At 49.2% G+C, this 17,619-nt stretch overlaps 1 protein-coding gene across 3 annotated transcripts in view; it reads right to left on the minus strand.

The window, feature by feature from the left end:
• The window catches only part of SPATA13 (spermatogenesis associated 13), a 257,109-nt gene that overhangs the window by 24,430 nt on the left and 215,060 nt on the right, over positions 1-17,619 (minus strand). The window contains exon 1 of one of the 3 annotated variants that reach the window (XM_082601941.1): positions 3,006-4,671. The exons of the other annotated variants lie outside the window; for them this stretch is intronic. Within the exon in view, the coding sequence (XP_082458067.1) occupies positions 3,006-3,060 (55 nt within the window). The 5' untranslated portion in view covers positions 3,061-4,671. Of the gene's footprint in view, positions 1-3,005; positions 4,672-17,619 lie in introns of those variants that run through there. 3 annotated transcript variants of the gene reach the window in all.

Below are 17,619 nucleotides of genomic sequence, written 5' to 3' on the forward strand. Positions count from 1 at the left end.
CCCAAAGAGCCCATCAAATTACCCCTTCTCCTTCGGGGCGGCCAGGCTCTCACTCCCCGGTGATGGGTCGTGGTTTTCCACTCTCCCGCCTACGTTCCCTGCCCCTGTGCAGTAACGGTCTCCGGCTTTAAAACGTTCACCATATTTACACTGTCATTACATTTTAGCCGTTTCACTACAATATCCTCCTTAGCTGTGTGTGTCTCCCCTCACATCTGCCCCACTCCTGCCCCAGCTCTGACTTCCTCAGGGACAAGAACCATGCTTATTAGTCAGTGTCAGGTCACCGAATTAAAGCACGAAATTCTTCCTGTCTAGAATTTAATGTTGCTTTTAGGAAGGTCACTATTAGCCTAATTTAGACTTTCAAACCACTTTCCATACACAGTATTTTTGAATCTTTTAAACATGTTGACATTAAGAAGGTCAAAAAGGTACTAGAAATGGACGCACTACCCTTCACTGGTAACCTTCTAAAATGACCACGGGTCTTCTGGAAATAGCCCTCCCAGCAGAGAACTTTACATGTGGACTCAACTTAGGGCCTCGGCTACCTTCTGACGCCCGAGCGGTGATGGGAGTCACGTCACAGCAGAACGTAATTTACACCAAACCTCCAAGGTGCACTGTTTCTACAAGGAGTTTAAAAAGGTTTGTTTTAAACCACTAAAAGTGAAAATTTTTCCTTCTTCTCAACGTAAAGGCAAATCCTGCTCTAGAGGTGTATCCTATATGCTCTCTGTCACCTGCGGAAGGGGCACTCCGAGCCCTGAGACAGGCAGGTTGGGGTTTGGGCCGGGAGCCCTGGGCAAGCACCGCCGCTAGGGTCTCTGTGCTCCTGGGGATGCAGCCGCTGGACAGTCCTCAGCCTCCAACCCAGACGTGGGTTTAGGCTCTGAGTTCCTCAGTGTCCTGCCACGAGCCCTGGCGTTCTACCCTGGGCTTGTCCCTTGAAGTCTGTTTTCTCCTCTCTTCCTTGGGTTTGGCTCTGACCGAGGCTGCCCGTCCATCCCAGCCTCGCCCCTCTCCTCCACTCGGCCGCCCCCTGGCAGCTCGAGGCTGCTCACCACGCCCCTCCCAGCTCCTGGCAGCTGCCTTGCAGGCTGGCTGAACAAATCCTGAGGAGGAACCCTTCCAGTCTCACCGCATCCCCGGAATGAGCTCACAGTGTGTACCAGGCACTGTGCTAAGCGCTTAAATAAATCATCTCATCCAAGCCATGTACGCCTCCTGGAATTATTACTGCCTGTTTAAACAGGAGGAAATTGTGGTTCAAAGAGGTTAAGGAACTGCTCCCCAGAGGTGGGGCTGGAATTCAACCCCAGATCTGTCTGGCTCCCAAGCCATCCTGCCGTGCACCTGCCTAGCCCTGGCCTCTCTGGGCCGCAGTGACTGGACAGCTCCCGCCCCCAGTCCCTGCAGGACATCCCTCCCGGGAGCCGCCGAGCTGTCCCGTAGGCCCCCTGGCCAACCACGGATCTCAAAGAAAACAGAGCCCCCCATTCAGCAAGCTCTCCGCTTTATTTTACGCTGGCATGTCTCTTAAGGCTGAGTAAACATTGCGTTTGCATCACACACACATACACGCTTCGTACAGCGAGTACATGAAAGACGGTCCCGGGAACACAGCGAACCAGCGGGAAAGAGAAGATTCGGGCCGAGCTGCCTCCTTCTTTCTCTTTACAGCCAGGCTGTCTCATCAAAGGCCGGCAGGGCTGGAGTGCGGGAGCCGGAGGGCACACGGGGATGGGGGCGCGGACCCCACGCAGGAGGCCTGACCAGCTGCGCATCCCAGCAACAGGAGAGCATCCTGCTCAGCGTGGAGGCTGCGTCCAGCCTCCCTCGGCCTCCGCACACTGGGAATGAGGACTGGGACCCGTGCCCGCCCCAGGAGCAGAGGAATGCGGGGGGCGGGCTCCACCAGGCCCGGCTGCCCTGGAATAAACACAGGCGCACACACACCCCTCCCCCGCCCAGGGTGAGGCCGGGCGGCCAGCACTCCTCCACGCCGGACAGTGGGACCACCGGCCACTCAAGTGACAAGCACAGCCACTTGGCAGGCAGGCCTGTGCTCTGAACGCAGGAATATCGGGCTACTTCTTTTTCTTTTTCTAAATTTTTGTTAGTGAAGAGGCCAGAAGCAGAAGCCCTAATCACACCCCTGTCTGCTGTCGGCCTGCACAGAAAGCCAAGCAACACAAGGAAGAAGCACAAAATACACGCTGCATTGCAATGCCCAAGGCTGACCTCAGACTCACCTGTAATTCCCATTCATTTCAGCCTGAGCTACTGGTTTAAGGCAAAAACAGCGACAAGACTTCTTTTTTTTAAAGCATCCTACTGCATCCATGTGTAGCCGTCAGCCAGAATTCTTTCTGTGAAGCATTTTTTCTTACTCCTTTTAAAGAATACATGGGTTCCAAATGGTAACTTCCTAGTATCAGAGAACCATGTTTCTTTCACACTTAAATAGAAATTAGTCTAGCTGACAACACTCACGAAAACACTGACAAGCAAGGTGGGATAAAGCACCATACAGTAACTGAGCCTTGGGCAATAACACTTTCGCAAACAGTCGACAGTATTTTTCAAAAGTCAATTTATACCCTTAAACCTCACACACCCCAAATTAGCAAGGAACACTGTTATGGACCCCAACAATAATCTCCTGTATAAAGAAATTTCATGTAACAGAAGCAAAAACTAGCACAACAAAAACCAGATCCGTAACTCATAACGGATAGTCCACGTTTGATTCTTACTACTTTCTATTTCATACCAATGGCTGTCCTGTAACCCAAACCAGCTTCTCTGATTCACTGTGGCCATGCCTAGAACTGCCCTCAGGACCCCGGGCCAGGACAAGTGAGCTTTCTCTCTCTCTCTCTCTTACACACACACACACATCCGACAAGAAGCAGCAGAGAGAGCCCTGCAACTTGCAAGGACACAGACGGGAATCGGCAACACGGCCAGACACAGGCGTCCATTCTCTGCACACGTACCCAGGTGAAGGCTTTCCAGACTCCAGAATCTTGCAATTTCCCCTCTAGCCACCATCCTTCTGTCTGGGAAACAGCCACGTTCAGAGCGGGGCTGGGGGGTGACTGAGCATCACGGAGACTCGCACAGGCTCTGGCTGAGGAGACGACAGATTCGCTTATTCACTGCTGACGCCTGTGCCTGCCCGGCCAGAGCCTCACTGCTCACAGCGCCCGCCCACGGGCGGCTGAGGTTACAGCCTCAGACTGGACGGCGGGGAGGAAAGCCTAAACGCAGGCCAGACGGCCACCCAGGAAACCAGGCACCACATCTGCCTACCAGGGGCCCCGAGAGCCTCCGATGACGGTGGGAGAAAGGCAAGGCGCCTGCAGCTCTTCATTACAATCCCAAAGCCCGAGGCAGACCCGAAGAGAGCTTTCAAGATGTAAGCTATTACATACAGGATGGACAAACAACCGGCTCCTACAGCGAACTATATTCACTATCTTGTGATAAAGTATAATAGAAAAGAATACTTTAAAAGAATGTATGTATATGTATAACTGAATCACTTTGCTGTACAGCAGAAACTGACACAACACTGTCAATCAACTGTACTTCAATTAAAATAAAGCGGCGGGCTCAGAAAAAAAAAAAGAAGGAACCTATTTCATGGGGGAAGAAGCAGGTCGCTAGGTTCAAACCTGGAGTTGGGATTTCACACTAAGGCATGACAAAAATTTCAGTTGTGATATTACACTATGTTAACTGCAAATCTGTGAACTCATTTTAAAAGTGGGATTTGTTTAAAAACATATATGTAAATATGTGTGTACCTTCTACGATGTGACAAGAATATGCATATCTTTTACTATATAAAGTATCTGTTCTCTATAATAAAGAGAATTGTCTTTTTTTTTTTTTTAAGAGGCTCTCTAGCTGACACGGGTTATTTATTTCCTGTATACTTTTTCCCCAGTTATCTACAACGAGCAAGTCATACTGTGAAACGACACCTATTAACAAACAGCTTCCTTCAATTTCCTCACAACACGAAGATGCTGACTTTTTAAGTTAACGAGCAAGGAGATGGTATACACAGAGTAGGGATCACATGGTCGCCCCCCAGTAAATGGCTAAAAACTGAGCCTGTGAGCGCGTGCCGGCTCTGGGGTGATGGGCCCCCTGGCATCACTCCACCAGTTCAAACCTCCAGGGGCTCCGTGTCTGGTCTGTACAGCGGGGACAGCCAGGCTCCGACAGCGCTCTCAGGGTTCCTGAGAACACATCACCGAGTTTAGAACAATGCGGGCACTTTCTTCGGGATTAATGAACAGGACAGATCATGCGGCAGCTATTCTGACAAACCTCAGGTCCACTGACCACGCTCGATGGGCAAAGCTGCATGATCAGTGACAACACCCACGCTGACTATGTGCTTTATCATAGGCTTTTCTCATCTTTAACTACTTGTGGCTGTTTCTATTGATTTGGTGCATCCCACCTTTAAATCCAGTGAAGGCTTCAATAAACCACAACAAAGGCGAAACCTGCGAGCACACATACACCACTCACAAAACCGGATCGGCTCTGAATCTACCCCTTGCAGGTATTGTTAAACAATGATTGAAAAGAGTAAAAATTTTTAAAATGACTAATAGTTCATTCAATAGGGGCACACCTGTGCTTTCTTCCTTCCTTTCTTCCTCCCGCCCTCCCCCTCCCTCTCCCCCCCATATATATATATTTTTGGCCGCACTGCGAGACATGTGGGATCTCAGTCCCTGACCCCCTGCAGTGGAAGCATGGTGTCTCAACCACTAGACCTACCAGGGAATTCCCAGGGCATATCTATTCTTAATAAAGGCAGTGCTTCATTAAATGATGGACTCAAAAGATTCCTTGACATTGTTTTTCAGGACAGACCACTCTCTGTGAGGTAAGCTTTCCTATATCCCATGTGGAATACCAGCATAATATGGTCCATGAAAAATGTCTGAAAACCACTGAACACTGTATCTACTTCCTGGAAATCCAGAGGATACGTCAGTCCCCACAGGCTACAAATCCAGATTGTGACATCTGTGTCACCTTGTTTAACACAGAATTTCCCATAAGGCCACAAAACTCTCTGTTTATGATAACACGTATTACTGCCCCAAAGGGTGCGGTCCAGGGACCAGCGGCGCCGGGGGACTGGAGAGCGGGTCCCTGGTGGGGAGTGAAGACTGCAGACCCCACCGGCCTGTGGAATCACAGCCTGACTTTAGCCAGACCCAGGGATCTGGGTCAGAGGCACACTCACGCTTGAGAAGTGTTAATTCAGAACTGGAGGACGACCATGGAACGCAAGGGTGGACCTGGTTTTCGTTAGAATGAACAAGTGAAACACTGAATACTGAGACACAAAGCAGTGAAGCGGGAATTAATTCTGATGAGCATCTTTTCTAACAAAGCTTAAAGTCCAGCAGGAGGCAAATAAAATCCAGAGTGTTTTCATTTTCTTAAAATTTTTTCCTGGTTAAAACTGCAAGTTTTCAAAACAAAGAAGCTCTCTTGGCCACATTTCCTTGGTATTGTCTTAACTTGGTTCTACGGCTCCCTTTCCCTTTCCCTGGGCAGCTGGTACAAAGGGCAGCTTCTGTTTCCCAAGGACTTTTTCTAAATCCAGGGACGGGGTCAGGATGCTAGATTAAGGTCCTTGGGATTTTAGGATCTTAAACCAAAGGCATTCACTAAGTAAACTTACTTTACTGCACACACACTCAAAACAAACATAAAGATAAAAAGAAGGAAAAAAGTAAATAAACAAACAAAAACTGCACTTCAGTGGGGCAACTTCTCAAAGGAAGATGACCCAAAAAACGCTTCCAAGATATTTTTGGAAGAAGCTACAGAGAAGGTTAGACTTTCAGGTCTGGAAAGTTCTTTAGTGATTAGAGCCTATATTTACCAGATCAATAAGAATACTGCAACAAAGACCTTAAGCATAGTTGAAGGAAGTCTTAACCTCCTCCACCCACCCAAACCCCTCCCTCCCCCCCACCCCTCCGCCCCCCGCCAACACACGAATCTATTCTCCTTGGATAAGGTGCTGCTATGTGGTCAGGACTAGGCTGTCACCGACCTTGACTACTGGTATCATGAAAAGAATTCATCAAGGGGTTAAGTCCCACGGGAAAGTGGAGGAATCCAAATTATACATTAATATCAAATATTTAGAAATCAGAGATGATAAAATAAAAGTCAGAATCACGTGGAATGTTATGATCATTTTTACTCTACAGTAAGGCTATTTTCGGCCCAGTGGCCCTAAGACCCCTACATAGTTACATCCATACGTATGGAAAAGGAGGCTGCTGGCAAGGTAAGTTAGCAGTGGAACCTCAAACTCAAACCAGTGCTCATCCCTCCACCTGTCCAGGACCGGTTCTTGATATGAGCAGGTGGTCGTTAAGGTTCCATTTAGCTCTGAATTTTTGGCATCTTCTTAAGTACAATACGGTACAGGTTTTCGTTTTCTTTTTTTTCCTTTGGCTGCGTTGGGTCTTCATTGCTGAGCCCAGGCTTCCTCTAGTTGCGGCGAGCGAAGGCTACTCTTCCTTGCAGTGCACGGGCTTCTCATGTTGTGGAGCACAGGCTCTAGGCACGTGGACTTCAGTAGTTGTGGCTCGCGGGCTTAGCTGCTCCGCGGCATGTGGGATCCTCCTGGACCAGGGCTCGAACCCGTGTCCCCTGCATTGGCAGGTGGATTCTTAACCACTGTGCCACCAGGGAAGTCCAGGTACAGGTTTTCTTACATGGCCACCTTCTGATGTTGGGGAAAAAGATCGCCAGCACTGGGTATCTACTCAGCAACAAACGTTTCCCAGCTGTTGCTGCTTCACCAAAGCTGCAGCCTCCCTGCATGGCTCGGAGATGTCCTTAACCTGGGAAGATTCTAGAACTTCCCCTCTTTTCTAGGCTTGGGTAAGGCCCCATTACCAAGAGCTACAGGACAGGCACAGGGCGGCAGGTGGCCCCGAGGACAGTCATGCTATTCTCCAGCCCAGCACTACTGCCGATTTCAGAAAATGAGCTCAAGGCTGGGTGCACGTCAGAACCGAGGAAGCCCCTGCCCTCGGCTGGACTGAGCCCCAGCCCAGACCTCCACCTGAGCAACCATCCCCCAGAATCAAGAGGAACACGGCGAGGGTTCTGAGTACACTCCCTCGCTGTCCCCGTTGCTGATACAGGGCTGCGGTTCCCAAAGCTGCAGTGGGGGCATCTCTGAACAGGAAGCAATCAGCTACATTTGCCGTCAGATACTCAGACCCACATTCCCTTGTCTATTAGCATAAATAACGGAGTATCCAGAGTATCCATTTATTCTAAATGGATTAAAGACAAACATTAGTACTAATCTACAGGTCACAGTCATGCCATTTTCCAGAGAAACATAAGAAAACACCACCAGAGACAGTCAACACGACACATAACGTTTTCCAGCACATACTGACGTACAACTGTAGACCCCGTTTCGGTAAGCTGCCTGCCCGAGGATGGCTAAGGTAGGCTCCATTTAGGTCTTCCTGAAACGTCGTGCAGCAGCCAGACTCCTAACGCAAAGGGGAGGCCCCATCACTCAGACACACAGGAAACGGAGCAGGGGGGACACGAACAAGCCGCTGAGAACCAAAGGCAGAGGATGGGGAGGTGTGTCTTCAAAGCTATTGCTCTTCCACCCGAGGTACCGTGTGCATATATCCACCCTGACGGACGGATGATGTGCCCTCAATGCCTCAGTGAACCCTCCCATCTACCCCACCCCATGCCCCTCACTCCAAAACCGCCCCAAACAAGACAGGGGTCCTCGGCTCTGACTACAACTTTTAGACTAATTCAGAAACAGATACAAAATTGTCCTTTAAACGATAAGCTGCCACCTCTACGTTAAGACGGAGGCCTTTCCTGTCTTCTGTAAACAACCATGTGGGGTTTCCATCCTTCAAGGCCTGGGACACATTTCACTTCTTTTCTGTATTTATTTGTCTTTGGATCCTTAGGATATGGTTCACACATAACAAGAGCAAAACAAGATAATGGATGAGTTTCACTTTTTTCTTTGTTGTAATCAAAGGCAATTATTAGGGTGTGGACTTAAAAACTGACACGTGGGTTTAACTTCTGGGCACATGAATGAAATAACTTTGTGTCCTGTTCCTGCAAAACCACAGTGCCTGGGAGACAGCAAGTGGAATGGAGCAATGTGGGCTTTGGGGTCTGTCTGATCTGCTTGGATCCCTGGCTTCACCATCTAGGACTTAGATCTCGATTAGCGAGCGAGTAAAAAGCATGGCATGTTTTTAAGCCTCAGATTCCGTCTGCAAGACCAGTGACGCGAGCGGAGGCTGGGTGCTTGGTCATGGTTTGCTCCATGTTCAGTTCTCTTGCTCTCCTTCCCCCGACTTTTAATGCTCTTTCTTTTCCTTTTTTTTTTTTAAATTTATTTTATTGATGTCTAGTTGATTTACAACGTTGTGTTAGTTTCAGGTGTACGGCAAAGTGATTCAATTGTACATGTATATATAAATATTTTCTTTTTCATATTCTTTTCCATTACGGTTTATTATAGGATACTGAATATAATTCCCTGCTCTTTTCCTTCTAAAAAATCCAATTTCTTAGACTTGGCATTAGACACATGATATTTTGAAAACTTTTTAAACTCTGTAGTTTAGAATGATTGGAACAAATACACGTCTTAGAATCGAGAAGCTTTTAAATGTTAGAAGATGAGAATTTTAAGTTTGCTGGAAAAACGTTAAAGAAACGTTATGATGTTTTTCTGAGACAGGAACTAGAACACTGTGTTCCTTTAAAAAAAAAACAAACAACTCTTGATTCTGGGCACTGATAAGGCTGAGATAGCAGCTAAGTGCTGCTCAAGCCCACACACCTCTCAGACATGCAGGCCTGCGGTCTAAGGCCCTGGTGTCTGTGTCTGCAGGGCCTGCGCCTGCAGATGGAACCCTTTCCTGGCTCTAAATCGGTCTGACCGTGGAGTCCACGTGGTCTCACGGTGTGGTCAGCAGGGAGATATTTTAGCCAGGATGGTGTCAGGAGGCAGGAAGACACCCGCCTAAAGACAAGAGAACAGAATCATCTTGTTTCACAGATAAATACACCCAGCGCCCGCCATCACTGGCAGGAGAGCGTGAAGCGGGCTGGAGACGGGAGAGCTCCAGACCCGACGCACGTGCACACCTGACCATCAGGGCTCGATGTCACCGACCCTTCAACCAGCCTCCCGAGAGCTCCGCTACGATCACCCTCCACAGGTCCTGAGCAAGGATGATCCGACTAAATATTTTCTCTCTGATTCATCATTGAAAGAAAACTTTGGAAAAGCAGACGCAGAAGGAGCTCATTCAAACAATAAGAGATCAGACAAGGTTTGGTTAAAATAATCTCAAGGCATCACACACACCCTTCAACACCTGCCATTCCTTTTCTTTTCTTCTTTCCTTTTAACAAAAAGTGGAGAGGCGTCTCTGGGTGATATGTTGGAAAATCTTTGATAAGGCCTGAAATTCTGGATCAAGAGAGTCAACAGAAAACATTCATTCGAGTTACCTTCTTCTTTGCTATAACCTGAGTGTTTGCATTTTACATCAGTTTAACCTATATTTGGATAATAATTAAACAGAATATTGTTCCATACGGACTCCTGGTGCCCTAGGGCCTTACCGATTAGATTAAGTGACTTGTCAAAGGTTTTTAATTAGCCCTAGCACTTACGGGAAATTTTCGGCTATCAAATCAGAAAACCAACACCAATAAACAAAACAGATAAAATCCACCCCCCCACTCACACATAAGGTCTGGGCTCCCCGCACAATCCTGCGGACACCCTCCCACATCCCGGCTCTGCCCTCTCACCCAACTGAAACCGCTTTTCTCAAAACCCACAAGTTCCTAATTGCTGCTGGAGCCATGAGTATGGTTCAGAGCATCCGACTTGACCCTGGGCACAGGTGACACTGTAACCGCCACCTCCCTGGAGCCCAGCATCCCTGGACATCTGGACACCAGTCACCTGTCTGGCCACTCCTTTTCTTTCTTTTTTTTTAAAAAAAACAGAGTTATAGATTGATTGATTGATTGATTTTTGGCTGCACTGGGTCTTTGTTGCTGTGCACGGCTTTCTCTAGATGCGGTGAGCGGGAGCTCCTTTGTTGCGGTGCACGGGCATGGGCTTCTCCTTGCGGCGGCTTCTCTTTGTTGTGGAGCATGGCCTCTAGGTGCGTGGGCTATAGCAGTTATGGCACGAGGGCTCAGTAGTTGTGGCGCACAGGCTTAGTTGCTCCGCAGCATGTGGGATCTTCCTGGACCAGGGCTCAAACCCATGTCCCCTGCATTGGCAGGCGGATTCTTAACCACTGCGCCACCAGGGAAGCCCCACTCCTCTTCTATCTTCTTTGTGGATTCCTTTCTTTACTGGCTCCCAAATGCCGACCCTCTTTTCTCACTCCACACACACCCTGGATGGTACCTCTCCCTACATCAGCTTTGAGAACAACCATCACTTGCTGTTGATGCCCCAGTTTCCCCTCTAGCCTGGGCCACCTCCTCATGAGACCCTCATGGTGAAGGCCAGGGGATAAGATCTCCACCTAGCTGTCCCACCTGCACCTCTAACTTCAATGCCTGGAACAGACCCAAGCCCCCCACTCGTGTGCTTTTCTCCTATGCGCCCCCCATCACCGGGGCACTGGGGTCTCTGCCCCCCAAACATCCGGACAATTGCTCGACCTCCAGGTCTTCGTTTTTCCAGGAGAACCGTCGTGTTCTAGTTCAGGGCTCTGCCCACTGTCTCCTCTGTCCCCAGGCAGGTCCACAATCTAGCCAGTGACATCACGAAAATGCAAACCTGACCATCCCACCCCACTTAAAACCCTTCTGCGTCTCTTGGTTGCCCCCAGGATAAAGTCTGAGCCCCTTCACAGGAGGCCCTGAATGGGCAGGCTCTGTCCGACCTCTGGTAGTCTGATCCCTCGTCTAGACCCGCCTCTCAACCCTGCCCCTCAGCCCATCTCGCTACAGCCTCAGGGGCTGCTGCAAGGCCCTCCCACCAGGTAGTCTGGCTGCCTGAAAGGCCCAAGTCAAAAACATGACACACGCATCATGCCCAGAACACCTCAACTTCAACGTACAAAGGTGCAGCTGATTCACCTCTGTTATCTTCGAGGACCAGAGGTCTCCCCCTGTGATCATGGGCCAGGAATTCTGCATGTCACAGCCATGATGCGTCAACTATGATCACCAGTTCTGGATGCTCTAAAGTAACGACCAGAAGCATTCTGAGTACAGATTTCCTGATTTTTCCATGTTTTACAGCTCTCAATTTTTATCTGACTGAAAATAATTTTTTAGCAATTCACCTTGATTAAGCCCCTCCAAAGTGTTTAGTTTTCAAAAATATGAATCTCTTTTGAGTCTCATATCTACATTTCATTTGCTTCTGGAGCTGCACTAGTTCCGTGACTACAGTAATGACCACAGCTGCCGTAGCCAGCTTGGAGCCATGCCCTTGGCTCCCAAGAAGGACACAGCTCCACCCATGAGAGTGGCATAGAGGGCGCCGCCCCCCAAGCGAGCCCTGGGCAAGGCTCAGGCCTTGTCCACACCAAGGACACTTCCATCTGATGAGCGCATGGCTGGGTTAAGAAAGTTTCTCAGGGTGACCTAAACCTGGGTTTCTCAAGTTTCTCTCCTCTGGCTCCTACACTCCCCACATGCTGTTCCCCTGACATCTGGGACCGTTTGCTGCCAGCGCTTCAATGCTTGCACCTGGACAAACCTCTCCTCCAGCAAGAAAATACAAAGAAACTATACGAGACTAAAAATAACTGCATGCATGCGCAGTTGGGACAAATTATGGACAAAAAGATACAAAAGACTAAAAAAAACTCAACTGCCGCTTTTGAAGAGCCTGGAGCAATGGCAAGGCACAGCGCATGCCCCCTGCCCTGAGCACCACCTAAGTGGTGGGCCAACTGCCTAAGCCACCCCTCCAGTGCAACCCCTGGACACACCCCTATCCTCACCCCCTATAAGGGACCAGCTCACCCCCCCCCACCGCCCCTCGGGGAATGAGGGAGCAAGGGAAACTGTTACTTGTTCTCAATCCCCCCTGCTGCTGCAGGGGTCCCAGTAGAGCCCTGCCTGAATTTCTCATCTGGCCTCTAATCAATTTCTATTGATTAAGGAGGCCAAGAACCCTGGTCGGTATCACCCCCAGCCTGGAATACACCTTCTCCCAACAACACACTTCATCTAACTCCAGCTCAGCCTTCAAGTCTCAGCTTTGACGTCATTTTCTGGGGAAAGCCTGGGGACTCCCCAGACGGGATTTGCCTGCTCTGCGGTTACACTCACCTCCTTTGCTGTTGCAGTGGCTTTCCGGGTCTGGACACCAGCCGGGAGGTTCCATAAGCTCAGTCTCTGGCTTCCTGGGAGCAGCCAGCCTCCACAAAGTGCCTCACTTATCGTAGGGCTCATGTTGATATATACATATGTGTTACACAACAGCAGATATATGTGTTCAGTGGATCAATACAAATGAGGTGTCTCCTAACCCAAGAGCGTATTGAAAGCTCAAGTCAGAAAGGTTTCAGCGCACCTTGGACGCGTCCTGAAATGCCACAGTTTGACCATGTCCTAATGGCACGTCCTACATCATTTCCTAATGATATTAAGATAATCAACTTCATAATGAGGTTGGAAAAACTGGCCTTTACAAGCAATACTAGTTCCTAAATGCAGGAAAGTAAATAAGCACGTACGTAAGGAAATCTCTCCGTGGCTGAGAAAATACATCTCTGCACAAAACCAAACAGAGGGACTGGAAGCTGCAGGCGGGGAAGGATATCCCGAGTGATAACCTCAGTTGCCCTTTGAAACTACTGGGCTTTAAAGACAGTGGACCGTCTTGACACACGCCTTTTTCCCGTAGACAAACCAACCTGAAAGCTGTGTGGGAACCTTCACCAGAGGAAAGCCAGGCTGGCGTGCGGGCTGCGCGGGGTCAGCGGGCGGCAGTTGCGGGAGGCGCGCCGGCAGCTCCCCCCCGCGTGCAGCCCCGCGCGCAGGACCCCAGGTCCTCCAGCGCCGCGCACGTGCGGCCGCTCCCCCTGGGGCCCCGGCGGAAGGCAGCGCCCGTGCGGGGCTCGGGAGTGTACAGGTCCACCCCACAGAGGTCGCCGGGCTCATGATGGGCTAAGTGGGACCGGACCGGCCCCCCGCGGGAGCTCCCGCCTGGCCTTTCCACGGACACGGACGGAGGAAGCAGGCACCCACTCGCGGCGACACCTGCCACCCCCTTTCAGACCTGGACGCGTCTCTAAAACGGGCCTCGGTGTGTTCTCGGCAAAAGGAAAAAGGCAGCATGCTGGATTTCTCGTCATTAAGCACATTAGTTTGGAAATTTCTAAGTTATCCAATTCCCCACCCTTATCTCTAAATTTATATTCTCGTGGTTGACCCTGATCAATAGCAGTGCGGTCTGTCGCACTGTTTTCTTGCTTCCTCACTGACAGCAGAACTAGGAATTTTTAAACCTCAGAGGTTTTCAAAATACCTCCTCCCCCAGCAACACTGGCCAGACGGATGTGCTTCACACACAGGCAGCCACTTGTGTAATTTGGGTTATTCTTTTATAGAACAAGATATTATTCATGTGCATCATGCCCTTAAGGACTGGATTTTTTGGTTGTTTCCTAATGAAAATATAATGTACACAGGTGGTTATGAGTTAGTGTTTTACAACGCCATGGGTGACGGCTTAAATGCTGACATGATTCTGCTGCGGATCCAGCAGTTCTGGCCCAGGTCACTGGAGGGCTACACTGGTCTAACATGATTCTCTTTCCTAGCGTGCAAAGTGACTATATTCATAAGAAATTAAGATGTGAAAAAAAATCAAATCAAGTAATCATTTGAGTAATTTTGAATTTTTTTTAATTTTATTTTTTTGGCCACTCCACACAGCATGTGGGACGAAATATTTTAAAAAGCCATAAAAAGTCCATCAAGTCAACTCATGTTTGTGTCTCCCCAGAAAGTCATTTTCTCTATTTTTTATAATAAGTTTCCATTGGATCTAATCCTGTCGTTTTCTTTCCTCTGTGGTTCGGCATGATTACAAAATACTCTAACACTTTTTGGTTGAGTAAAAGCCTTATTGAAAATGTAACAAATATTTTTTAAATGGCATACGCAAATCTCCTGGTTCAGTGGCATGCTGTATTCCTTTGCTTGTGACCCATTAAGATTGCATCCAGCTAAGGAAACTGGATGTCGTTCTTCCTGGGAGACAGTTAAGACAATCACTTGGTTTACATCACAGGAGAAAACTAATCTGAACTTGATGCATGGGATGGGTAGAAAGAGAAGCATGAGTCGACATGAAAATAAGAATTCTGAAGGGCGATCAAATCTGACTTCTGATCAGAACAGGTAGACTAGTTATGAGAGGAAAGATGGCAGGAACGGAAATAAGTATGGGAAGATCAGGCTGTGATGGAAGAAGCTGCCTTGGATGTAAGAGAAAACGTCATAAAAGGCAGCAAAGGTAGTTCCCTAGGAGAAAGTCAGCACTGCACAGGCACACTTGCTCAGACCCAAGGAAGAGCAAGGGGCACAAACGCAATCGCCAACAAAGCCACAGGGCTTTTATAGGCTGGCACCCTCCCAGCCGTGAACTTGAGAAAAGCACTTCTGAGTACCACTGTGATTCACGGTTGAGTTCTTACTCCAACACCACACCCGTGCAGTGGGTAAGCGTGACCAAGGATTGCTCCATGTAAGCTCTCCTCAGAGACATATGGGCCAGGGAGGAGGTGAGACAAGAGCTCTAAACAAAGCCAGAGAGAAGTAACTGGTTCTAGAAAAGAGCCCAGCACCGTGCTGCAAAGTTCTGAGAAGGAGGACGTCACTTTCACCGAAAAGGATTAGGTCTTCCTTTCTTAAGAAAAATTAAACTGCTAATGTTCACATTTCTACATTTTGAGAAAAATGTTAGTTGTGGGCACTTCTGGGATTTGGAGGTTTTGAGAACACTTGATCAGGGCAGAGGAAACACCCTTTTCATTATTTTTAAAACCTTTTATTCTATGAAATTGCAAACAAACATGAAAGTAGAGAAACTATATGATGAACCCAGAAGGATTAATATTTTACCAATTTTTCCCAACTAGTTCCCAACAATTTGGGGGATATTTTAAAGCAAATCTCCCATGTATCATTTCGTGCAACAAATATTAGTACGTACCCCAATGAACAAGGACTTAAAAATAACTACACTATCATTGTCCCTATGAACAAAATTAACAATAATTCCTTTTCTGAACACTGATTCCATGTGAAAATGTCCCCCCTTGTCTCAAAATGACCTTTTTACAGCCGGTTGGTTGGTATCAGAATCCAAACAAGGTTCACACACACTGCATTTACTAAACATAATTCAGATCAAACCGAATCTGTCCATCTGGGCGGCATGTACCAGGGATTTTGCGTTCAATACATGGGCTCCTGAGGCGGGGAAGCCACTCCAGCACGTTGGTGGGATGGGAACCGGGACCCAGTGCTGCCCACTCACACGGCAGCTGAGAGGCCAGCTCTCGGAAGATGAAGAAGCAGGGGTGCGAAGTCTGGGGACAGAAACGCTGGAGCTGGTGTGTCGGGTCCTCACCCTCCCCTGGGCTTACCTCCCAAACCAGATGATGGATGTGGCAGCTACATTATCATCAACCTGCTGCTAATCTCCCTGGGCCCAGGGAGCCAGCGGGAGAGGCTTCTATTTCAAGGAGTCCAGGACCCCATGGAGGTGGGATGTCCACCTGGGAAAGTGGGCGTGGCTTCTGCCCTAGGCAGCAGGGCCTGCTCGGTCACTGGGATGGTGTGAGCCACCTGATCTCCAGCTGCGCTTCACTTATACAGAGTCCCTGGGGGACAAAACTGATGAGGGCCTCCATGAAGGTACTGCGTGTCTCATGTAGCGGGAAATGGCCAACTCCGGTGAGCAGAGGGCGCACCTGACCCACCACCACAGGGAACTGAGGGACCTCACTCAACTCCCAGATCTAAGTTGGTTCCAGACTCAGGGTCTCCTCATGGAGAAGCCAGGTGACCTTGGGGTCGGGGGTCCCATTACTGCAACTCTTCCTTCGAGCCCTCCTGTCACTTCCCTGGTGCCCCCGGAAACAGAGGTCCCCCCAGCAGTAAAATCTAAGTGATACTCTGGCCTCAGCGAGGGGTTAGCCTGTGTGGATTCACGGTCAGAGCAAATGGCTTGCCTGAGGAGCCACTGGGGGAGCCTGGAGAGAACAAAATGGGTTCATGGACGGCTTTGGGGAAGGGGTGTGATTGGATACGTCAGAATGCACTCAAAGCACGGGAAATCACCTGTCCCACAGGAGTCCCACTGCAAACGAGGCTGTTTGACAACCGTGTGACATTATGTCCCACGGGGCAAATGTCCATCTTTGTTCCTGGTCGTCTTGATGCTGACTCAGTGGGTTAAAAAAATAAAATGGCTCTCGTGGCAGCCACAGATGCCAAGCCTGGGCTAAACCACAGGGTGTCCCCTCAACAAAGTTAATGATACGGTTCCCTGAAGGACCCAGACGCCTACTTGTGGGGGGTTGATTACAGTGGACCCTTTCCATAATAGAGGGGTAGATGGTTTGCCCTTACTGGAAGAGACACTTATTCTAGATTCGGATTTGCCTGCCTTACCTATCAGACCCCTGCTGGAATCTCCCCGGAGAGAGGGTGATGTTCATATAGCCCAGAAATGAAGAGGTCGACACAGGGCTTTGGGATCACTTAATAATACACTGACAAAGTATTTTATTTCCATCTGGGAACTCAGCTCTGTCAAAACTGAATTTCTTCCCCCAAGAGAGAAGTATTTCCACCAGAGGCCCCAGCCCCGGCCCCGCTGACTCGGAGCCAAGGACCGCCTTTTAAGCTGCCTCGTGCTCTGGAAAAGGAGCGCCCAGGGGACACATGGGTGTCCTCTGTGGTCGCCGCCACATTATTTCCCAACTGGACCAACGCAATAACCTTCCAATTAGCCTCTTCCTCTGCCCTCTCTCCCCAGACAGCCTTCCCCTCTGAAGCCCAGCTGGCAACAGCTTCCCGTTTCACTCGGAATAACCCCGACCCCCTCTCGAGACCTGCCACGCCCCTTCTATCCAGCCTCTCTCTGACCTCCAGGCGGCACTGTCCGCTCCCATCTTTGACTCCCGAGCTCCAGGCACACCGGCCTTCCTGCTGAACCTCAGGCACACCAAGTTCCTGCCTGCTTTGGGCATCTGGTGCTCCTTCTGCTGGGACCTCTCCTCTCTCAGATCTTCCAGGTCTCGGCTCCAATGTCACCTCCATAGGGACACGAGGTCGCCCTCCGTCTTGTCCAGCTTCACCTTCTCCAGAACGATCATCAGTGCCTGAGTTAATCCTACTTATCCACTTACTGAATCTGTTTCAATGCTGGAATGTAAACGCTTTGTGATGCTTTATTCTCTGCTTTTCTCCGAATGGTGAAAGTGGTGCCTGGCTCAGAGCTGATGCTCAACACTTTTTTTTTTTTTG

The sequence above is a fragment of the Mesoplodon mirus genome (assembly GCF_964341445.2).
Source record: "Mesoplodon mirus genome assembly, chromosome: 17".
NCBI classification, from domain to species: domain Eukaryota; kingdom Metazoa; phylum Chordata; class Mammalia; order Artiodactyla; family Ziphiidae; genus Mesoplodon; species Mesoplodon mirus.